The sequence below is a fragment of the Ornithodoros turicata genome, chromosome 6, assembly GCF_037126465.1.
Source record: "Ornithodoros turicata isolate Travis chromosome 6, ASM3712646v1, whole genome shotgun sequence".
Classification (NCBI taxonomy): domain Eukaryota; kingdom Metazoa; phylum Arthropoda; class Arachnida; order Ixodida; family Argasidae; genus Ornithodoros; species Ornithodoros turicata.
The window spans coordinates 52,086,351-52,111,684 of NC_088206.1; the positions used below are offsets into that span (position 1 = coordinate 52,086,351).

General features: G+C 43.9%; 1 protein-coding gene across 1 annotated transcript; it reads left to right on the top strand.

The window, feature by feature from the left end:
• The first annotated feature begins 4,055 nt into the window (after positions 1-4,055).
• LOC135396688 (uncharacterized) lies at positions 4,056-24,473 on the top strand. The gene is made up of 5 exons (XM_064627793.1): positions 4,056-4,080; positions 9,091-9,308; positions 9,372-9,534; positions 24,180-24,282; positions 24,388-24,473. The coding sequence occupies exons 2-5, from the start codon at positions 9,159-9,161 to the stop codon at positions 24,413-24,415; spliced, it is 444 nt and encodes a 147-aa protein (XP_064483863.1). The 5' UTR covers positions 4,056-4,080; positions 9,091-9,158; the 3' UTR covers positions 24,416-24,473.
• Positions 24,474-25,334: the final 861 nt, after the last annotated feature.

Consider the following 25,334-nt stretch of genomic DNA (forward strand, 5'->3'; position numbering starts at 1 on the left):
ATAAATATGGCCACGCAAACTTTCGTCTTCATGCATTTCCTATCCGCTATACCGACGCAAACACGCCAGTTTGTCCATAGTTGTTTGTAGCTTCCGCATGGGGCGCTAGTGAAGTTGAATCCACAAGTGTACGCTCCTGAACGTGCAACTGGCGCACAGCAAGGCGCAAAGGATACAAAATACGGCAGAAACAAATGGAACACGAACAAATATAATAACAGGAATAATAGAGTCCAATAAAACTGTATAGAGACACAAAATGAATGAAATAGAAACGTTAGAAGGGCGACTAGAAGTGTCGTTCTCCCAACAAAGCAATGGCAAACAGACTTGTCGTCTGCTAAGAGAAGAAGCAGAAATGTTTCGCTAGGAAGCGGCATACGAAGCGCAACATGTGCAGAAAACATCTAAAAGAAATCGTATCAAGCTTCGTTAAACGTAAATATCAATGAGTGCCACGGGTAGGTACCGTGCATAACGGAAATACGCGCCCGCATGAGTTTGTTTCGGATTCAACGTCACTAGCGGAAGCTACAAACAACTATCGACAGACTGGCGTGTTTACGTCGGTATAGGGCATAGGAAATGCATTAAGACGAAAGTTTGTGTGGCCGTATTTATTATGTTACGTGCCTGATATCGACGATTTTTTTTGTAGGGTTTCCTGCCGTAACTTCTTCACTCTGCGCGGCAGCACAAGTCTGTCTGTCAAGTAGGTATCGCGCCACGCGCGAGAATGTGACTGACCCACTGGACTGACCTTTTAGAGCATACACCCACTTCGTAAGGCTTCAGTACGGTGCAGACTATGCAGACCACTGATCTCTATGTATAAAGGCTGGATCGCGCATGGGAGACGGGCTCGTGGGGGAGAGGCGTGCCTTCGGGCCGCCATGTTGGTGGACCCTAAAGTGCTGTGTGTGCCCATAGAAAACAATGGGAGGCAACAGAGATTGTGAGTATTTATTGCGCTGCAAGCATTGGTCATTTTTTGTCATCACACAATTTTGTAAGGTGCCAGTATACTGATGTATCCTAACAGTGTTTCACAGGTGTCCTGCCGTTCGATTCTTAATTACGTTATGTTTTGCATTCCGAAACTAGACCGTCACTGCAGTGCAGCGCTGGGGATTGTACTACAGCACGTTTCCCAGTCAATATGTCAATAAGAAACGACTTGAGGTTAACAACAACCATGTATATAATATCCCGTACTGCGTTCTGGACAAAAATTGTTCCATAACGGTCCGGGAAAAGATATACTCGCATGGCAGAAAGAGATCGTTCTGTAGAATCACAGCCGTTGTTTTAGCCGTGTATGCGTTTAGTATGATTTATATCAAGCATCGCCTTAGAAAGAGTCTTTTAGTAAACGACAGCGGTGCTCTGCCTCGCAAATATGGACACACCGAAGCAGCCCATATACGTTGTGAGCGTGATCTAATTGCTTCACGCAATTAGAACACGCTCGTTAGGACAGTTAATCAGGTAGTGATGTAAGCTTAATCAATTAAGTTACTGAAATGTGGTAACACCTCCTTGAGACACAAGATTTACCTCTTTTTGAGGTACAGCCCTTCTATGTTTGTTTGTTTCTTCCTTCATTTGTTCTGATTATTTGCAGGCGCGGTTGTGCCAAACTGAATGTCCTTCTCGAGTACTCACATGCTTTTGCTGAATACAACTGCAGCGTGAGCAAAGCTGCTTAGGAACGGGGGCCTGCTATCCAGTGCTGACTTTGTCATGCGTGTTATGTGGAGCACGTTCGAAAAAATGCAGCTCCATGTATGGTCTTCAAATTGCAACAGGACTATTTGGAGCTTGAAACAGTTGTGATTTTGTCATTTTGGCCCTCGTGTACCCAGTCTGTGAAACGCAAACAAAAAAAGTCTAACACGATATGCTTTTGTAATGAAGATCACTGATGATGAGTAAAGAGAATATACGAGTTCAAGTTTATTCAATATTTTGTATCATTCATTATATTATTAAACATTTTATGTCAAGTTTATACAACATCAAGTTTATTAAAGTTCAAGATTTATTTCTTGCACTTATGCGTTTCAGGATACAATGAACATGCAGGGAGGTCGCAAAAGACTACATTTATTGTTTTGTGACCTTGCTACAATGGCAATATATATTTTAGGAATGACAGTGGTCAGGTACGCTCTCTCAGTTTTAGGTTGGAATGAGCAATGAATAGCAACTTCCCTCCTGATATTTTCTCATATATGCTAAATTTTAAATTTAATGTGATTGAATATGTGATAATATAATTATAATATATAAGAATAGAATATGTGATAAATGAATGTGATCAACAGTAGATATAAACAACATGAGTAGCCAGAGAAGTGCATTCTCAATAAATAATTTTCTTCTTATAGCGTATATGTGCATGCCTATTAACTGAAACAATTATCACAGTTCCCTGACAAGTTTTAATTTCTGAGAGTGTACTGTAGAGGCTGCTTAGATCTACAACAGTTCATACAAGGTATTATATACTGTGAATGCCTTTAAAAATCCCATGTGACACATATGCCTTTACTTTCTGGAGGTGCTGTGGTAGTCAAAGTTTGTGGGCATTACGCAGGTTCTGCACCCATTTCTTGAGTATGTCGAGGCAGCTGTGAAGTAACCTGCATTGATGATGATTATTCCAATTTTTATGGTGCATCGACAACAAAGGAAATAATACATCAGAAGGTTGGTTTGGGTGCAACGAGTTAAAAATGAATATGTTGTTTAATAAATGCATTGGACAAATGTTAAAACATCAGTTTAAAACATAGTTTACAATCCCTGTATCTTCTAAAATTTAAAAAGATTAAAAACTCTTCTAAAAAGAATTATAATATCTAATTATTATATTGCTGGGTGAAGGAGCCTAAAGTCTAAGGTGTGTTTCTGTTGTGAACATGTAAGAAAACATGCAAAACAGAGAGGCTAACCACAGTGCGTGCACTGAGGTTGTTCCTTCCTGTAAAGTAGAAACCAGTGGATGAGGAACGTGATACTTATACCTGTACACCCAGCCGTATCACACTGCACAGATTATTCACTGGGTAGCCCTCATGACGAAACCTGTATTGAGAGACCACTTTTGCCTTAAAAACTGCTACAAATAGCACGACACGCTACAAATTATTGCTATCGTAACAAGCTGACGATACAGCTCAGACACAAGGCGTTATTCAAGTCGCGCCACACCACCGTTACGTAGGATTCTTTGTTACAAATCAAACCAAGACACAAAACAATACCAATACATGAAAAAAGGTGACAATCGTGGTCTCATTATGACGTAATACCGAACTTGTGCGCGAAGGTAATTCAAAGAAATGAATGTGGCACTTGCTTCCGCAGAGAACACCGTGTACCATGCTAGCAATGCATGCAAAAAAGCGCTCGAGTGCTTGCACATATATTGATGACAACACTACCTGTGTAGTGTAACGTGTTCTCCCAAGCGTATTATGCACTCAAACTGTATTTGCCGCCGGGTAAAATGCAAGTGTGCCCGATTGAACGTCGGAAGAGCGATCAAGCAACCTGCATCCAGTGCTCGTTTTGGGCAAAAAAACACTTCATAATGGTCAACTAAACATACAGAATGGACGCCTATTTATTCCTTGCTGAAGAGTGACTCACCTGTATAAATTTAGGCCTTGTATCCTTGCCAGTACGGTTGGTACGACCGTAATTGCAAGAAGTTGCCATGATCGCTGCGGCGGCTGTTGTGGGTACAGTAAGATGGCGGCCGGTTTCTTCACGCTCGCGCTCCCTATCCGCGATCCAGCCTTTTACAATCGAGATCAGTGAGTGATGCAGACTACCAAGGGGAGTCATATTGATCAAATGTACAGAATTGGTATGAAATATTATTTATCCTGACATTAAATATCTACTAAATTTCGGAATGTTTTGTGTGTGTGTGTTTGGAGTAGTTTTCATGTTGGCAGGTTCATTTAACAGGGAGCCCTGATGAGATTAGTGTTCGGTGGTCCGCTACATAGCATACCATCCAATCCAATCCGTTTTTCCCGCGCCGAGTAAATATACGGTCTTCGTGTGGTAATTTCTTTCTTTTAGTGATTTGTTCAAACTGCTTTCGGCGAAATCTTTGTTGGCAAACACCAGTTGTTGACTGTGTTCATCCTGTTGTTTCGTTTGTATGGCGCGGCAGAAGATGTAACGTTTCCTTGAGCTCGTGGAACACGCCATGCGTGTGAGAAACAACGAAACAAGAATGATGAAAGCGATCTTGTGTGCTGTGCTGTAGTACTGTTGTGTTGTCCTCTTCGAATTGTGTCTTCCTGAAAATCAAGAAAATGTTACCTCTTTGTGAGAGACTCAACATTCGCTAGTTTTTCCATTTTCTTCCCCGCTCTTTCCTTCTGCAGAAAAATGGATGAGTTTGCTGTAGTTCACTTTAATGAAGTGACACTCCTTATCTCTGTTTCGGCGGACAGAATGGCGGTCACATGACCTCCTAACAGAATGATGAGAGAAGCGGCGATTGAAACTTGTGAGACGCTGGACAAAAGAACATGGAGAGAGGTTACTCACTGTAGTGTGATTTTCGTTGGAAGTACAGTGCGTGGGCGCTAAGTATGCCCATAGCACATCTGCATTTGCAGCCAGCCCATTGTTACTCGGGATAATTGGATACAAAATACATGTTTCAAATTTGTAGCCAGGCTGTGAAAGTGCGGTGCAAGAAGCTGAGCGTGCAGAATATCTAACGGATCTGTCAACTCACACCAATTATAATGGCGCAGTGGATATTCTGTTGACCAGACCACAGAATAACGGCGCGCTTTATTCTGTTGACCAGACCACAGAATAACGGCGCGCTTTATTCTGTGGACCAGATCACAGGATAGGCGTCCGTTTTATTCTGTGGACCAGTCCATGCGGCGTCTGCCTCAAGTGTGGAAAAATGCCATGCATTACTTAATCTAACCTAACCATACCTAACCTAATTCTAGAACGTAAGAAATGCATTGTGGCCCTAACCTAATCTAATTTCTAGCAAAAATTCAGCACTTTTTCTTTTTCTGTGTGCTAGCCGTCGACGCTGTAGACCATGTGGCGTCCGCCTCAAGTGTGGAGAAATGCCATGCTATACTGAATCTAATCTAGCCTAACCATACCTAACCTGACCCAACCTTACCTAACCTAATTCTATGTAGAACGTAAGAAAGGCGTTGTGGCCCTAACCTAAACTTATTCGTAGCAAAAATTCAGCACTTTTTTTTCTTTCTGTGTGCTAGCCCAAACATGCCCACATGATATTGTCCACATTCACTGTGTAGCTAAAAAAGACTCAAATGTTGCGCCTGAGATAAAAGGGTACACGGAGCGAAGGAAAAAAAAAAGCGAGTCCACCGCGAATCGAACCCACACTCCTTGATTACCAGCTGGGAATGCTAACCACAACGCCACACCACCGACGCACCATAATTGCGAATTTTGCCACCACTAATCTTGTGGTCTGGTCAACAGAATAAAGCGCGCCGTTATTCTGTGGTCTGGTCAACAGAATATCCACTACGTAAATATACGGTCTTCGTGTGGTAATTTCTTTCTTTTAGTGATTTGTTCAAACTGCTTTCGGCGAAATCTTTGTTGGCAAACACCAGTTGTTGACTGTGTTCATCCTGTTGTTTCGTTTGTATGGCGCGGCAGAAGATGTAACGTTTCCTTGAGCTCGTGGAACACGCCATGCGTGTGAGAAACAACGAAACAAGAATGATGAAACCGATCTTGTGTGCTGTGCTGTAGTACTGTTGTGTTGTCCTCTTCGAATTGTGTCTTCCTGAAAATCAAGAAAATGTTACCACTTTGTGAGAGACTCAACATTCGCTAGTTTTTCCATTTTCTTCCTCGCTCTTTCCTTCTGCAGAAAAATGGATGAGTTTGCTGTAGTTCACTTTAATGAAGTGACACTCCTTATCTCTGTTTCGGCGGACAGAATGGCGGTCACATGACCTCCTAACAGAATGATGAGAGAAGCGGCGATTGAAACTTGTGAGACGCTGGACAAAAGAACATGGAGAGAGGTTACTCACTGTAGTGTGATTTTCGTTGGAAGTACAGTGCGTGGGCGCTAAGTATGCCCATAGCACATCTGCATTTGCAGCCAGCCCATTGTTACTTGGGATAATTGGATACAAAATACATGTTTCAAATTTGTAGCCAGGCTGTGAAAGTGCGGTGCAAGAAGCTGAGCGTGCAGAATATCTAACGGATCTGTCAACTCACACCAATTATAAATCACCTCACGGTGCACAAACTTTTTGTTTCATTCCTTGGTTGTGTTGTTTGTTTGTGTAAATCACGAAATCAGATTATTTCACGTTGAGTAGCATCTGCAGACGAGCTCTTCGTGTCCTCATCAAAAATGTGTCAGATGGAAGTGAGCAAACCTAGTAACAGTGACATTTGTGCCAGTGAACTTTCACCAGGTAGGTAGGTGCATGTGTAACGTGACTGGAGTTTCAATTCTGCATTGTGGCAGAGTAATGTGTCTCAGTGAGCATCCCTACTACGCTTGTAAAGGAGTACGGGTAAAAATGGAGGATCGAGGCTGACACAGTCCCATACAGTTTGGAGTCAGCTGTGTGGAGCACTTTATCACACCATTTTTGTTCTTTCCGTCGAGCACCTGGCTCCATTTAGAGGTGTACGTATATGTAAAACATGCATTCCTCATGGACTGTAGTCACATGCAGTACATGTTTCATTTCATGTGGTTTGCATGGTTCATTGTTGCACTAATTAACTCTAGATCACACACATATGCATTCATATCACTACTAAATCGTGAATGTCAGACATGATAGGAAATTGGGAAGCGATTGGGTTTAACCTGAATTGGTCCAGTACCAGTTCGGGAGAGGTGACAATCGTGTTTAACCTTGAAAGGTCAGACTCTACACATGGCGGTTACATGTTTTCCTTGACATCTTCGTGGCTCTTTCCTGTGTTATATTTGTTCTTTATGTGACCTGACAGGACTAGTTAAGAGGAGCCACGGTGCACACCAGTAGCCCCAATTGTTTGCAGACAGGAACCTTTGTAAGATGAAAAATGTATAGTTTGTCTGCTTGGTCTTCATCTGTCCAGCTGTCCACTGGGACTATATGATACCAATGGGCCATACCCATTTGTATGGTATGATTATTGTTGCTTCTATTGCTCTCTAGATCTCTACAACTTATTCAGCATGCTATGTAGCTTCTGCACTAGACTCTGTCCAGTCCCTCATGTCCTATATGTAATGTGCTAACATGGTTTCGTTTGGTGTAGAGCAAAATAGAATGCAGAATCTCTCGTGAAGAGAGCCACGTACTGAGTAACTAATATTTCATAGTAGGGAGAGGCACCACGAACACAACAGCTCAAGCCAGCAACCGCTTAATATCCAAGTGATACATTGAGTACATGGGAAAGGGAGGAAGGAAAGGGGAAAAAGGCCACAAGAAGAAGATCAGAAGTTGGTCAAATAATGCTGTTTTGATCCTAATCGATAGTGGCTGTGGCACTAACACAATTCCCTCCATGCTGGATTGCAAGAGCCTCAAAAGTCTCTTGTGCGTATCAGACTATTACAGTGAACTTGTTACTTCAGTTGTTTTGAGCTATTGTGTTCGTGTTGTCTCTGTGGTTTGTCCCATGCTCTTGCTTTTTTGCAATTCACTTCCTTTACAAATTTGCCTATGTCTGTGCGACATTATATAACAGGTATTTCATATTACTGTAATTTTCAGGGTCTCATGAATACGTCAACGATGTGCAGCCGTCTTTGCAACTCGCTTACTGCTGCACTCCACGTCTGCGTCATCGACATCTTGTGAAACTGCTGTCAAAACAATTTTCGCTTTTGTAATTTCTGTCAGTGCATTAGTAAGAAGCTGTCCGTTCACTTGTTGTGATGTGTAGCTAGTATGTTACGCAGAGGCTCCACCCCACTATAACGTAACTCTGTCCACCAGCATGGCATTGCGTCTCCAAGTGAAATGCTTGCTCAGCCCATCATCTGAGGAGGATTCACGGTTGAAGTTCGGTTCGGGGGAGAAGGGATCAGTACGGTGATCGTTCATCCGACTGCTTGCTTTCCAATAGGAAGGGAAGCAAAGCAGCGACATAATTGGGACAAAACACAACAGCTGAGATTCTAGATTTTTTGGTAACGATGGTAAAGAGCATTTTGAGCTCTTCCTTGCAAAAAATATTAAGTTAAGGTGGGTGTAGGTGCCTTGGTGATTTTCTTGAAGGGGCAGCGACAGCACTTTGATGCTGCATTACTTGTAAGGACTGTTGAACATGGGTTGTCTGTGTCAACTACCAGGCAGTGATTGAGAAGCTCCTTCTGCTTCTCCCTGCTAATGGAAAGCAGGTGTAGTCAGATGGACGATCACTGCAGACCCCCCCCCCCCCCCCTTTCCACATACTGGGTTCATTTCCCAAGGTACGTCACCCACTCCCATATTGACCCCTATCATGTCTTGTACAGGGTGCCCCTGAAAAAACGTTTCCCTTCTAGATGTAATGTCATTCTGTTGCAGGAGGTTACGTCGGAGTGCGATGGGATCTCTATGCGGCGCCCATCGCAACCAGGATAGCAGTTGACATGGAGCATGTGATGTTTAGTAGCCTAATCATGGAGTGCTCACTTGAATGAGTGTGGTTTTAATGACAATCCAGGCAGCCCAATTTTTAACCCTAAATAATCTTCGTAAGGAGATGACAACAGTGTCACTTCAATGTCGGAGAGGAATCTTTTGAACAATCAATAGATCAGTTGTCATACAGCCTATATTTGGCCTAGGAATGACCTGATTGCATAGGATATCAGTTTTGCTGTGGTTGTTTTTTTCTTCTCGGTAACCACGTCCCCCTACCTACTTCGACAGTGTTCGTCCCCTTGCTACCCTACGTTATTATTGTGGGAGGTTGCAAATTCTGTCAGTCGTAGCACCTGTAGTATGTCTCTGAGTGCTACTTAATTTTGTCATCAGTTTGATACAGTGTGTGGAGTTGATTCACTCTCTGTGACGTCCTCCCCTCTCATTTCAGGAAGGTCTCGAAAGATACTCAGCCGTATTGAAGCACTGGCTGATGACCTCAAGGTCCTCAAAAAGGACATGAGGGAAATCAAAGAAGCCACAGTGCAGCAACGTCCTGCAGCTGCTCCAGTGCCTCCTTCAGCTCTGAAGCTCATTCCTGTTTCAGGAGAAGACGAGCTACAAGCTGTGGAAGAAAGCCTCATAGATGAAGCAACTTTTGATGCATTTGTATGTTGCTGCTTCTTTGATTGTTGGAATAGGTGCCTGAAAAATGTTTTTCTTTTGTCCAAGGTGAATCATCTGTGGACATGTGGTGGAGCATCTGTTGCAGAATGCACACGAAATGTGTTGCGGAGGCTGATGACGATGGATGTTGCGGGCAGAACGTGCTACTCAGGCAAGAATGCCGAGAAGAGGGTGTTCAAGACACTCAGGCTGGCGCTCCTTTTGCATGGTGAGTCATGAAGAATTTTTTTTTTCAAGCATTGGATAATTTTGGGAAGCATTCCAAACATCCTAACATATGTTAAAAGTGTCCAACATTCATTCTTTTTATGCTTTATGCTACAGAGCTGTAATTGTCATCTATATTCCGCTGTATCGTTATAAGGAACGCGCCCCAGAAAAAGCTTTTCACATAAAGTAGTGTCTTTCGTTTTCCAGGAAATAGCAAATGGGTTGTTCATGCCAGTACTTGGTTTTATCTGTTCCAAAGTGACCCTTACCGTAGCAATGCTAAGTGCTCATGTACCTACCTTTTAAAGCATCTCAGAAAGCACTTCAATCACGACCATTTTTTAAAACCAGGCAGTTATCCTACCTATTAAAATGCACCGTGTCAAGTAATTCGATCAACAGATGCCCAAATATTACAGAATTCAAATTTTAAAATCTCCACCGTGCACAAGGGTGGCAGTGCCTGGAATGAGCCGATGAGCTGCCTGCATCATTTTGATGTCCGGGGGGTGAGTCCGCTGGTTGGTTTGGAGAAACATCGTCTGCTATTTTTCACTCTGAACCAAGCCGTAAGCCACAGCTGTGGAAGAGGTGTTCCTTTTCGCTTACAGTAAACTAACATGGGTACTGTCGTTCTGTTAGTGGGGTGACAATTTGTGCAAAACAGCCAAGTGTAGGCTTCAAAATGAACGTCTCATTGCCATGATCACCAGCTCTTCCGTCTTGGTTCGCAACCCTAGCAGCACACATCGCTGCCGTGACGTTGAAGCAATGTTGCAAATGTTGTCTAATGCGAAGCAACGTTTTGCAACATTCGTTAACATTATTATGACATTACCAAAAGTGGGCCAATGTTACTATCATTCTACAATGTTGCGGTGCAATGTTTCCCCAATGTTGCTAGGGAACAGTGTCTGAACGTTCCTCAGTCACCTTCAAGCAATGTTACACATTCGTGCACCTGACCATACCCTATAGTCAGGCAATATTTTGCAAGACAGTTGTGAAAGTGTTACCTCAAACGTTGCGGGGATGTCAGCATGTCCCCATGAAATTTTTTTTGCCAGCAACAATGCTTGAGATCATTTCCACAACAGTGAAACTGTGTCCCAGCCACATTCCTTCAACACCAATACAGTATGGAGGGAACATTTGTGTTATGTTGTTGCAACATTGAGACAGCGTCAATGCCATATTCTGTCAACACAAGTAAAATATGGAGGCAACGTTTGTTATTTTGCTGCAACATTGAGACAGTGTTACAGTCACATCTTTCCAACACAGATACGATGTTATGGCAACATTTCTGTTATTTTGTTAGAACATTGAGACACTGTTACAGCCATATCTTTCGAACGCAAGTGCAATACAGTCTTTTACAACGAAGTCCAAGGGGCTGCAAAAAATATTCGTTGTAAAGGTGACTTAGGTAGTTAAAAAACACCATGGAGCGATATTGCAGTTCAAACTGACCGTAATAGTCGCGGTGCAATAGTACGAGGGGCTCAGGGAGAAACCTGTCACGCACGTCTGGAAACGCCTGCCGCTACAGCGGCGACCAAAGTCCAAACGCAGGGTCGTAGGTCCTATTTCAGCATCAGTTTCCGATCTGACAACATATTTCTGGAAACGAGTTTGAATATGAACCTCGCAGAGGTTACGCTTCGCGGAGCCAATGACCTGTGTCATATTAGCATAGACTCAGGAAGAAACCTATCACACATCGTGTGAAAACGACCAAAGTCAAGTCCGACCACAGAGTTTTAGGCCTCTTTAAGTTTCGCATCAGTTTCCACTATGACAACAAATTTCTGGGAACGAGTTCGAATACAAACTGCGCGGAGGTTTGTTTACGGTGTACTTCGTGGAGACGACGACCGGTGTCGCCACTGTCGCGGGCAATGCAGTTCTTGTGTTTGAATGCACAGCACCGTAGAGCCCGGTTATCAACTCAGACGGCTCATGACATATGCAAGTTTATTTACTCATATATTTCTTTAGACTAAAAAAACTCTGTTACCTTTTTCTGAACAAGTGTGTTCAAAGCACTACACTTTCGGTCAGTACACTGTAAGTCACAATACCAAAGGAAGACAGCAGTCATCCCTTCCTTTTGTTTGTTCGGCCCCTAGTGAGTCGTGAGTAGTGGCCACGGGGTCTTGGGCGGGACATGACCGTGGTGTTCTCCGATAATGTTATCACAACACCCGCAGAAACTGTAAGCTACGGGCGCGTGACGAAGGTGGAGAGTGAGTAAACGACGCTGCGCGTCATGCTGCGCGGCCCATTGCCACGTGTCAGGAACATTTTCTTTGGAAACATCGTTGTATGGGTCGTGCGCTTCGGCAATCAGACCGCAGAATTACTTCGTTATTTCGGTAATTTCGTTGTAAAGGTTCCAGTTATACATTGCGCCCTATGGGGCACTGACCGGAACGTAAAAAACATTCGTTAAGACGGTCATTTCGTTAAAAAGGCCTTCGTTGTAAAGGACTTTGACTGTACTATGGGAACATTTGTGTTATTTTGGTGCAACATTGAGACAGCGTTGCAGCTATATTTTTCCAACAAGAACTACAATATTAAGGCAACATTTGTGTTACCTTGCTGCGACATTGAGACAGGATTAGAGCATTATTTTTCCAACACAAATACAATATTGGGGCAGCATTTGCGTTATGCTGCTGCAGCTTTAAGACGGGATTTCAGCCATCTCTGGTAGCACACTATGTTGCCAAAACGTTGCCCCAATGTTTCCTACAAACGTTGCCCTAAACACCACTAGGCCACATTCTAGTAACGTTGCTGGACAATGTTCATTGCTGCAACATGACAACTGCAACATGCCACAAAGGGCAACATCATGATGACATTTAAGTAACATCAAGATGTTGGTGGAGGTATTTGTACGCAATATATATTTGTTTTTTGTTTTTTTTATGCATCGGAACACAGATGCATGCTGACCGCAAGCACTTGCGCGCCACTGGCAGCTGACTTGAGTTCCGCAAATCTCTGCTTCACTTACTGGAGTGGGGCTTGGGGTGACCGCTTGGGTATCCCGTTTGGATATGGAGGTACTGTCATCAACCTGTAGCCTCTATTTGCGAATACGTTGGAGTATATACTAAAATGGAAAGTGTTGGAGTTTGCTCATTAAGTGTAGCAGGGTGTTCAACGTTCGCAACATTCTCCAGGATGCGTCATTGGAGTTAACCCTTGCATTTGCGAGAGTCAAGTGCACTCAGCACCATTTTCACGTCCACCCCTGTCATATACAGTAGAACCTCGTTAATTAGAACTCTGATAATTCCAATTCCCGTTTAATTCAAACAAATTTTGAAGTTTTGTTTGGCCTGCTATGTTTTCAATGCATTTGAAGCCCACTTAATTCAAACCTCGACTCCGATTAATTCGAATTTTTCACTCCCACCTCTCCCCCCTGCCAACGTCTGAGATGCGCGCTTCGGTGCTCGCGCTCCGCCACCGCTGTCACCAAGACTCCAAACGGCCGAGCCCTCCCGCTCCGCGCCACCGGTAACTAGGCTACGTGGGCGATTCGATTCCGTGTCAGAGGGAGAGCTGAGAGCCTCGCGGAGTGTGCCTCGCGGAAGGTGCACGTGCGAGCGTGGCCGGTAATTGCGTCCACGGTAATTGCGATTTGTCCACTCAGAACAGCGTGTTGCGTGCGTCCTCTTCGCAAGAAGTTAAACCGACGGTGTCCGCGGTGTGCTGTAATCAGTGGGCGATTTCATTCAGGTTCAGGCAGGGCCCTAACCTTTGGGTCTCCGATTTTTTTCATTATTTTTTACGAGATAGCCCCATCTGTGGCATGAACACTGGCGTTGATCCCAGGTTCCGAGATGACGCGGTAGGCGAGATATAAAATCAAGAGCGTAAGGGGTGAAAACAATGGCTTCGCTCCGAAGCGATTTCTGCCCACTTAGAAGCGCTCTATTCCGGCGTCTGTAACGGCCACAACCTCCAGTCTTCCGCTACGTATTCACCATGCCATAGGCTCTGGGGCTGATTAATAATTCTTGTCTCCGACGAGCGAAACATTTTATAAAAAATCCGCGAAAAGACATCCCTACTGAATTTTACGCCCTTTCTGTACCCATATGGTTGCTGTCGTGATTTTAGCAAAACAATGAGCTACAAGTTGAACGAAAGCCTAATTTTCGCTCTGTTCAACAATGTGCAACGCAATTCTGTATCCTGTTTCGCTTCGATAAAATTTGCGCCGCAGCTGTCACAGGTACGAACATTTTGTCAAAGTTCGCGATGCACGTGCATAAAAAGGCCATGATGGATTTGTAAAAAAAAAAATTTAGGTTCAGGATGAATGCCTTAGCTTTCTTTTGACATACAATTCATGGTTGCTAAAATCTTCTTGACTGAGTTACAGCGCTCACAAACTGCCATACTTCGCCACGCCCGAAGGACCGGCATACTTCGCCGTCACTTGCTGTTTTCAAGCATGTGCATTCACCAGAAGTTTATAAAAGCTGGTGCATGAGCCACAATACAGGTACCAGTTCATAGCGAATATATATTCACTTAGGAAGGATTCCACTTTGCAGAAAAATGAAGGAAAAGCGGTAAAGAGAGGAACAAGGAATGACAACAACAGCGCGTAATTTCCCACCTTTTATTCAAAAAGAACAGTGCCTTAAAAAATGCATTAACGCGTGGTCGTCACTTCATGCATAGTTCTTGCAAGGAAAACATTCTCGTGTGCACTTCTGTCAGCTTTGTACAAACGGGACATGAACGAAGGCCAGGTACTGGCCGCATCGACGATCGGTCGTTTCGATTCCCTGAGTGCTGCCGCTTCATCTGAAGCGAAGTGCAAGATATGCGTTTGCGTGTCCTCGTTCTGTTAGCACCGAAATGAAGTCCTGAGCCCGACCGAATTACGTCCGTTGCTTGAGACCGCATGTTGTACACACTTGCTGCGTATTTAAGTGAGCCCCCTACTTCATCACAGGCATTTTTCCCACGTCCAATCGTGGGCCATACTGTCCATGTCCACTATTGGCAGAGAAGCCAAGTATCTCTTCACGTGCGTTGCAACGGCAAAATCTGACACCGTTAGCCTGGCAACGGCAAGTGACGACCTGCGCCATGATACAGTGCACGCGCTTTTTGCGTTGAAGAGAATATTGGACACCCTTGATGACATGCTGCCGGTGTTCTCACACGTCGTCTGTGTGTCTGAACAGGTATCAGTTACACGAGATGCGGCGTAACACACTGCTGACACTCTGGATATTTTCAGCAAGTGGACATGGGAAGAATGCCTGTGATGAAGGAGGGGTAGCAAGTGTGTACAATATGCGGTCTCAAGCAACGGACGTAATTCGGTCGGGCTCGTGACCTCATTTCGTTGCTGACAGAACGAGGACACGGAAACGCATATCTTGCACTTCCCTTCACATGAAGTGGCGGCATTCAGGGAATCGAAACAGACCGAATGGTCGTCGCTGCGGCCAGTACCCAGCATTCGTTCATGTCACGTTTGGTACAAAGCTGACAGAAGCGCATACGAGGATGTTTTCCTTGCGAGAACAATGTGTGACGTGACGACCACGCGTTAATGCATTTTTTAAGGCACTGTTCTCTTTGAATAAAAGGTGGGAAATTACGCGCTGTTGTTGTCATTCCTTGTTCCTCTCTTTACCGCTTTTCCTTCACTTTTCTGCAAAGTGGAATCCTAAGTGGGATCAAAGTGGAATCCTTCCTAAGTGAATATATATTCGCTATGAACTGGTACCTGTATTGTGGCTCATGCACCAGCTTTTATAAACTTCTGGTGAATGCACATGCTTGAAAACAGCAAGTGACGGCAAAGTATGCCGGTCCGTCGGGCGTGGCGAAGTACGGCAGTTTGTGAGCGCTGTAACTCAGTCAAGAAGCTTTTAGCAACCATGAATTGTATGTCAAAAGAAAGGTAAGGCATTCATCCTGAACCTAAATTTTTTTTTTACAAATCCATCATGGCCTTTTATGCACGTGCATCGCGAACTTTGACAAAATGTTTGTACCTGTGACAGCTGCGGCGCAAATTTTATCGAAACGAAACAGGATAGAGAATTGTGTTGCACATTGTTGAACAGAGCGAAAATTAGGCTTTCGTTCAACTTGTAGCTCATTGTTTTGCTAAAATCACGACGGCAACCATATGGGTACAGAAAGGGCGTAAAATTCAGTAGGGATGTCTTTTCGCGGATTTTTTATAAAATGTTTCGCTCGTCGGAGACATGAATTATTAATCAGCCCCAGAGCCTATGGCATGGCGAATACGTAGCGGAAGACTGGAGGTTGTGGCCGTTACAGACGCCGGAATAGAGCGCTTCAAAGTGAGCAGAAATCGCTTCGGAGCGAAGACGTTGTTTTCACCCCTTACGCTCTTGATTTTATATCTCGCCTACCACGTCATCTCGGAACCTGGGATCAACGCCAGTGTTCGTGCCACAGATGGGGCTATCTCGTAAAAAATAATGGAAAAAATCGGAGACCCAAAGGTTAGGGCCCTGCCTGAATCTGAATGAAATCGCCCCAGTGTCAACGAGCTTCAAGTATAAAACGCTTTCCCTGAAGGAAAAGCTAGCTGCTATCGATGAAGTGGAGTCGGGATTGAAGAAGACTGTTGTCAGCGACTAAGTATGGAAGTGAATGCCAGAAGTTTGAATCTACCGGTAAGCGGCCTTATCCTGCAGGCGAAAGCCAACGAACTGGCGGAGCGTCTCGGACATGCGGATTTCAGATGTAGCAACAGTTGGACCTCACGATGTAAGGAGAGACACAGCCTGGTCTTCAAAGCTGTCAGCAGTGAGGAGGCTGCAGTGAATCCGAGCGTCGTACAACACCGTCCTGTGCTAGTACGTGCCAAAACATGTTTTGTATGAGGCCTGCTTATACTACAGCCCAGAATCTTGCATTGGAACACAGGTTCTGATAATTCAGACTTCCAGATAATTCAAACAAAAATCTGTGGTCCCCTGAAGTTCGAATTAACGAGGTTCTACTGCAGTATGTTTTTAATTCTGGCTTTTGTATCTAGTGTGATTACCTACTGTTTGGAGCTGTAGAACCGGTAGGTTTCCTCCGTGGGTAAGAGTATTACAGTGTTATGTTGCTGGAAAGTCAAGACACGACGTCCATGAAACATAGAGACACAATGTTCCTCCAACGTTGCTCTGCAATGTTGCATGAACATTGGTGAATGTCAAGTAACGTTGGTCCACTTGTGACAATGCTGCAGGAACGCCCTGCTGCAACATTCCTTAATTGTTGCTTTGCAATGTTGCCTGAGCATTGGTGAATATCAAGTAACATTGGTCCACTTCTGATAGTATTGCAGGAACATTGTGAAATGTTGATAAATGTGTAGAAGAGGTGGTGTTCCTCTACACGAGTCCTGACTGGCGATGATAGAATGTCCCAGCGGGCAGATGGTCGTGGCCTCCCGCTAGGATGGTGCCGGCAGGGTGTCTGAGCAAACTGAAAACCAGAACCGAAAAGGAAAAAAAAAACACGTTATTTTTGGTGCGAACTGATATGGAATGGAAACCGTATATGATTTTTGCGAAACCGAAAAGGTTCAAGAAAAAAAATTTCACCGGTTTGGACTACGAATAGGCGAGTGAAACTGACGTCGTGTGTTCTGAAGTCATCTCATGGATACTTTACGAGGGTTATGGTTATGGTGGAATGTATGTCAAAATACTCTGACCCTTAGGCTCCCTTTGTTTCATGTTATCGTTCATGCACATAGACTTATAGGTACAAGTGACCGGTTGTGACTGTGTACCAATGTGCCGTAGTGTTCGTTTTAATTTCATCCGTGCAAACTCTCCTCAACTAAACAGCAACCCAAGGGGGCTGCGTAATGACTTCTCTATCGGTAATGTCGCGCAACGTGTCCCTTGTTTGAGGGCTGCGAAGTTGAATACATTTACGTATCCGGGAGGGCAGCCTCTTTTGTCGACAGGACACAAAGAAATGAAAACGGGGCCATTGAGAGCGTTTGTGAGTGAAGATGTTCCTCGATTTGCATCGTACTCGTGCGGTGGTGCTTGCTGGCTAGGAAGAAGCAACAGACATTCAGATGGGACGCGATCATACCAATCCAGCAAGAAGGAACTTTTCGTATGACATCATGACAAACAAGTCCATCTGTATCATGCGCTTCAAGAAAGAAGAAAGCTGATTTGAACAGGACAGCCACCTGGAGGAACCAGGAGCTTTCAATTTCACAGCTGCCTATTAATATTATATACCATGTATGCGGAACAAAGGGGTTTACATTTTGCAAGATTGCTTTTTTTTCTGGGAATGCACATGCCCGCCAGAAGCGGAACTGGTTAAAACCGATAAGAACCGTTATTTTTGTGCTCCGGAGCAGAATCGTTACCGGACCGTTTATGATAGAACCGAAACTAAAATGTTTCGGTTCGACACCCTGGGTGCCGGTAGAACTGCCGTGCCAGTGCCGTAGCACGTGGCAGCAGAGGCACCTCTTCAAAATCTTCCACGGGCTGCCACATCACTACCACCTCAGATGCGGAGCTGCGCTTGAGGTTCACGTCAATGCTCAGACGCAGGGTGTTGGAGCGAATCGACCGTGCCCATGTCATGGTCGCGGTAACTATAGAAGGTCCTGCAGAAGGAAACTTTGCTACGTGGAGAAATTCGTTGCATGGAGGCTTCGTTCAATTGAGGTTTAACTCTAGGTTAAATCGAGGTACAACATTTCAAGAAACATATTCATAATGTGTCCAGGTTTTGTAAGGCGGTCTTCTATATCCCTCTTAGTTAGTATTCCATGTAGCACAAGCTTCACTTAAGAACATATGGTACATGACAGAAGGTTATATGAGGAATGTTGTTGAGTGTACTTGACTCCTTATATATATATACATGGGTTAATTGCGAGTATGCATCAGTGTCACCATTACGAATGTTTTATGCCGCACTGCACTTAATGCAAGATCCCCAACAATTTTTGTTTCACTGTATGCAGTGGGACGCCCAAGCGGTTTCCCCAACACAGTCTACCTCCATTGGTAGATCTCCTGCTTGATGGCAATACGGGTCTCTCCCACCCCCAGTCAGGCAGGAGGGGCACGACATTAAGGTAGTCACGCACTAAAAATGTGTACATAACGGTGCCACAATGTTGTTGCAGTATTGTATACACGTTGCTTGAGTGTTAGAAATGAATGTTGCAAATTAAGTTAAAGTTTTGGATATTAGCAATGTTTGGGCAATGTCGCAGTGTGGCATTGATGAAATGTTGCCATACCATTCAGTGCTACCTGAGGTGTGTTCAACAAATACAGTCAAACTCCTTTATAGCGAATACCTTTTTAACGAAAATACCACTACAGCAAATTTTTTTGCGGTCCCGCTGGAGCCCTATAGGTCCAATAATGGACATCATTTTTAACGAAAATACCTTTACTGTGAATTTTTTTTGCTGTCCCCTGAGTTTCGTTGTAAAGGAGTTTGACTGTATGGATGTAACACTTTATAGTGTTGTAGGAACGTTACATAACTGTTGCCTAAATATTGATTTTTGTTAAAGAAATATGGCTGAAGCGTTGTCCTAATGTAGCGAAAACATTACCCAAATGTTGCCGCAATATTGTGTGTGCGTTGAGGAGTATTGCTGTAATGGTGTCACAGTATTGTGGAAACATGATGGAAATGTTGTCTCAGTATTGTATTTGTGTTGGGGAAACATGGTTCTAGTGCTGTCACAATGTTGCAGAAATGTTTTCCAGCAACGTTGCTGCAACAGATTTTCAAGAAGGCATTAGCCACGTTTCTGCAACATTTGAGTAAAATGTTACCACAACGTTCTCAGAACAAATTGTGCTACTAGGGTTAACTTTGTTATAGTTATTCAGTTAGTGGGTTACTGTGTCATTCAGCTGGTAGTCTAGTATTCATACTGATACGTTGTCAGACACAGTGCACAGCAATCTTGCATCTTACGAATTATCTGTCCACGGCAATCAGTCAGGGTCTTGGACATTTCGATATGGGTGTTTCGGTGCATGGACACTTCGGAGAACGAACACTTCGGAGAACGAACACTTCGGAGAACGAACACTTCGGAGAACGAACACTTCGGTGCACGGACAATTTGGTGCGCATTCTTATCAGCAGGCAAAGTGAAAAGAAAAATTACGGCAGAGACATTGATGCAAAATGAATGTCGCATGGAATGTGGCATGTGCACAAACATTCAGTTGCCTTTTTGCACCACTTTATTTCATTTCACTTTTAATGCACTAAAAGACCATGTATGCACTCATGAGAGAGCGTCTCTTTCTGGAGATTTTTCTCTGTTAAAGGGGCCATAAACAGGCCACCAAACATTTCTGAAATAATGATACCCCAAAGATGAGTAACCAGCGAGCCTCTCTCCACAACGCATACGTCACATGGCTACGTAGCGTTTTGCCGTCAAATCAGGCGGCCCAGCTTCGCACATGACGTTTCCAATTACCAGCCAATGAACATACTTCGTTATCAGCTATGAGTCGGAGCGCCCAGTTTGTTTGTGTGAAACGACGTTTTGCGCTCCGTGGTTCCGAAATTCAACGTCATGACATCTTCAACATCTCTGGCTGGCGCAAACGTCAACAGCTGGGCTGCTATCACATGACGTGACTCGAACCCGGGTTCCTCCCAGTCACGTTGTGCCATGGCCAGCACGCTATCCACTGTATACCACGCGAGCTGGTAACGCGATGCCGCGTGGATCAAACCAAACTACAGCAGCCCAGTTGTTGGAACCATTCGAAGATGACGAAGATGTTCCATCGTGCACCTACCTAAGATTCCGGAAATGTAGTCCCGGATATTCATTCGCGCAGGTGGTGTGCTGCGTGCTGCTACCCAGAAAACGTACTGCGCGTATGATACCTAAATTAAACGCATTTCTTCCTCAGTTTGAGGCTGTAACTGTTTAGATTTTGAATAGAAGAGGATTCACGTTCATCTAGTCCAATTTCGCATTTGAAATAAAATCATACGTGGAACACTCGATCGTAATTGGTGGGGAAAGTGCTACGTCAAAATGACGTAAAGTTAGAGCGCGGGGCGGAGCTAAAATGCGAAAGAGTGCAGTGAATATTTCATCCATATGCAAGCGCCTTTTGTTTTTAAGCGTTAGTAATTGCAGGGAGTTTTCACTGACTAAGTTCCAATAATATAACACAAAGAAATGTACACCTTTTGTACCTGTTTACGGCCCCTTTAAACCTGATAAACACCAGAGTTGTGCCTAACTCGTTACTTGGTAACTGTTACTTTTTTTTTTGGTAACGAAGTAATGATTCAGTTACTTTTTAAAATATGGTAGTAGTAACGGAATCAGTTACAAAAATTGGTAACTCGTTGCTGATGTTACTCGTTCCTTTTGTTCAGCGCGGGGGAGCACATTTGAGCACTCCGTGTGGCGCAATGCGTGCAGACCTGACCTGCATGACCCCCGACCATGTGCGACTCATAGTATTTGCAGTCCCTCGCTGGATGTGTTGTTGTCTTTTCTCTTGTGTCCGTAACCTCCAACCATCACTCCTTCCCAAGAATGGGCAGCAATTGGGCTATTGCTACAAAAACGCGTTTCGACTTCTAGCCTTTTCTTGTCTTTGTTAAGCTTGTGAGCGCCCTAAATTATGACTCAGCTCCTCGTCTGTTTTTGGGAAACGTTGGTGATCGGTGGCACGAAAACCGGTGTCGTTTCTTGTGTTCCCATAATCTCCGATCACCCCCACTTAGGAAATAAAGGAGAAGGTCCAGGCAAGCTGATATAGAATCATGGTAAGGGGCCGAGAGACACGGAACACAAAGGACGGACGACAAATTCTCAGACTCAGCAAAAGGTTTATTACAATAACCCAGACTATATACCCAAGACGCGACACAGAGAGGGCACAAGACAAAATGGGGGGTCACTAATCATGTTGCCATGTGTGGCCATCAGCTTCTTTTGAAGTGCAATTGCTCATTAATAAAGAGTTGAAGGTAAGTGCCGGCATGTTTGTTGGCTCCTTTAACGGAACGGTAACGGAAAAGTAACTTGTTGCCCGTGAGTAACGAGAACTCGTTACTTTTCTATGTTGGTAATGAGTAATGTATTTAGTTACTTTTTTTCTGAAGTAACTAGTAACAGTATTTAGTTACTTCCTTTTTTTGCTAATGGACACAAGTCTGATAAACACTACTCACACAGACACAAGGTAATTTGAAGATCCCTTGTTTAGCTACGACACGGATGGACAACTCAACTTGCAGTTCTTTCCATAAAGAGCATTTATTACAAGGTCATGCAGGTACAAAGTACTCAAACTGCTGGGAGAATACATAGGGTAAAAAAACTGCCTTTACTCTGGCTTCACGCAATAGCTTCAAAAATAAAACTTAGGCATTTCACCATCTATACAGGAGGCATCCTCAGTGAACTGCGCAACTTGCAATTGCGCTTGAGGGTAATAAAATGAAATGAAATGAACTGAAGTCAAACTATACTTATCTGTCATTGTGTACTGATGATGTACTGAAGAGGATGATGACTTATCCTTCTAAGTTATTGCATGAGGCCGGAGTCAACACAGCTTTCTTTACAAAAACGTCGGTGCACTTTCCGCTTTTTAGTCGCCATCTGTGTGGCATTTGTTTTCCTAGATAAAAGGAAAAAGAGGGATCAAAAACCTTCCAGTGCTTGTTTTCGGTACAGGGAATACTAAAAGGAAGAACAGAGTATCACATACACAAAGCAGGATTGCTTCCTGAGATACGATGTACAAAAAAAAAGGCCTTTCCTATGTTCACCTACCCAGGGAATTTCCACTCCTTGCAGAACTACACTATGGAGTCATCCGATAGAATATACTGATAACCAGACCGTGGATTTGCATGTTTTGCATGTTTCTTTCCGGGGCATGCAGAACTTCGAACGCAATTTGCATGTTTTGAGACCATATGAATGCGTTAGTGAAGGTTTTAAAATGCATGAAAATACATGTTTCGGACTACTCAGTACTCAACATACTTTTCTTCCTCGTCAAGCTGTATCCAGCACACTTCCCCGTCGTGTCCAGATTTTCAGCTCAGTGGAACTTAGGCCCCCCCTCCCCCCCTTTTTTTTCTTAACTTTTTGTGGACTTCGCACATCTGGTACAATAGGCTGGTCCCACGCTTGGCCTTGCTTTTCAATAGCCCAACCCCTTCGTCAGAAAATGATTCCTATTTATATTGCCAGGGGATTAGGTTCAAGAGAATCCCAGCATTTATCTCCTTGGTCGCCAAAGCAATCTTGTTGAGAGGAGCTTTTCAGCATGCTTACAGAGCTATGTCAAAGTTTCAGCTCCAAAAACTTGGAGCAGTATAGAATGGAATAGAATAGAAATAGAAACAGAAAAATGGAAACGTAGGTCGCGCTGGTGCGACCCGATGTGGAGCAGTATATCGTGGTCTACTGTTACCAGAACTACAAGTAGTTTATGGTGGTGTAACATTAGTTCTTCTAGTCATTGCTGATGTTGTAAACGTAGAGTGTACACTGAAGTTCTGTACAACATGCATGAAAATAAACCATGCCCATATTGCATTTGCTGCATATTGTATACGTGTTTCGTCGTTTTTTTTTTTTTTTTCTGCATGTTTAGTTGCATGTTTTTCCATTTTCTGTTGCATGATTGCATGTATATTTAATGAGTTTTTAGTGCATGTAATTCCGCGGTCTGCTGATAACCTTTCCAGTGTCCCATCATATACTAACTGTTAAACCATACTATTGCAGACAAACAAAAAATGATTTTGCGGTCCAAAATTTTCACGAAATGACTACAGGGCTTACATGCGCGCCCACTGCATTTCACGAAGTCTGTTAGAATCAGTGGGTGGATTAATCAACTCATCACTAGTCGTGGAAAAATATTCAAAGTCATGGACGCGTTTGTTGGAAATATTTAAAATGCCAAAATTGCTATGCCTGAAAGTGCGTTGGACCTGCCATATTTTTCCGGACTTTCCTTTTTTTCTCCGCGGACACTTCGAAATCCTCCATTGTTGACCACTCAACAAGGAGAAAGCAAAGGAAACCAGGCAGCACTGATGCTGATAGAAGCACGGTCACGGCTTTTACTCCTAATGACATCACTGATGATGTTATTTTCCTCCTCCTCTTCGCTTGACCCTGAGGAGCGAGTTGAGTGGGAACGTGCCCAGTAATGTTAAAGTATCTTTTTTCCTATGAAAAGTATCGCATGTGAAGAAAATTTGTGTGGTAATCATCAGGTTCATTACCTGCTTTCGCAACACGTTCAGAACTGAAGCTTTGTTAGATGGCTCTCTGAGCTCCTTTAAAGTATTTTGTCTTGTGTCTTTTCAATAAAGGAGAACAGTATGTTCTCCAAAAATTGACAAAGCTCTGGTGCAGCTGAGAACAGCAGCTGACACAGAGCTCTGTTGTCGACTGGTCCAAGAGGTCACAGCTAGTCCTCAGCTGCCAGATCCATGAATAATAACTGTCACAGTATAATTTTCACTTGTACACAGGCATCAAGCCTTCTTTTTTTTTTTTTTTCGTTGTTGTTGTAGGAACAACGCTTTTCTTTTCAGCCTCTGTCCGCAAAGTGTTCCCATCAGCCAGGGACCCAGAAATTGCAGCTGCAGCTCGAAATTACTTTCGATTTGTTCCTGCACTGCTCCGAAAGAAGCAGCGGTAAGTCTGTGTAACCGTCTCATTACATACAGCTGTTCAATGTTTGTCCCCTTGGATTGCCTGTGAAAATAGTGTACCAGACTAATGTTGCTTATTACCTTTCAGGGGTGACCAATCCGAAAGCGCGCTGTAGGGTCTCTGTCGTGAGTTGTTAAGTTCCATGACAGTGTGTGAATAAATTCCTAAAAATAGGTTTGTCACGGGGTTGTCGCAATTATTGAAAAAAAAACTGAACACGTGATCAATGTAGATTTGGACTTGGCTAGGGGAGGGACCGGGGCCAGTGTGCTAATAAATGAACCAGGACCCATTTTGAACGAACAGTGAAAATTGCACTCTTACTGCACGGTTTACGGCAAAGAGAAAAATGATGCTATCCAAAAAATTGCCTAGAGGTACTCTCTCTGCTCAATGAACTTAAAACCCAACTCGTCGCACAGGCTACCTGATAAAATGCTCAGAAGGTATCTCTGCTCCTTAAAATCACAATCAAAATCACCACATAGGCTCGACAAATTGCACGACGTCAGTCTCGTCAAAATCACTTAGCTGTATAGGGGTGGGGAAGTCCAAAGAAACTTCGAAAAGTCCTGAGACGTCTTCATGTTGGTGGCGTGTCTTCTGTTGCATAATGTAAAACCCCGTTGCTTCCTAGCCGTTTTTTCAGTGTCTTCTGTGTTTGCCTCAATGTCACACCATGGCACACCTCACAAAAAACTCACTTCCTTTGCAGCAACCTGCACCTGATACTTCAGACTGATCGTCGAACCATATCTCTACTTGGAACAAACTATTGCCTCCGCTACTCTTCCCAAACTTCACCGGCAGGAAAATCGCTGCTACCCCCTTCGCGTTTACTTTCTCCTGACTTCCAAATGGACCACGGGGCCACCCTTAATTTCATCCCACCGTCCCTTACATAACCTCGTTAAACGGCGCTCCCAAAACTCATTCCACAGGGTATCCTTTTCTTCTTGGGCTGGAAAAAGGGTCACCACGCCCATGCCACAAAACACGGCTGGCTTTACATAAAACCAATAATTTACTTTTCA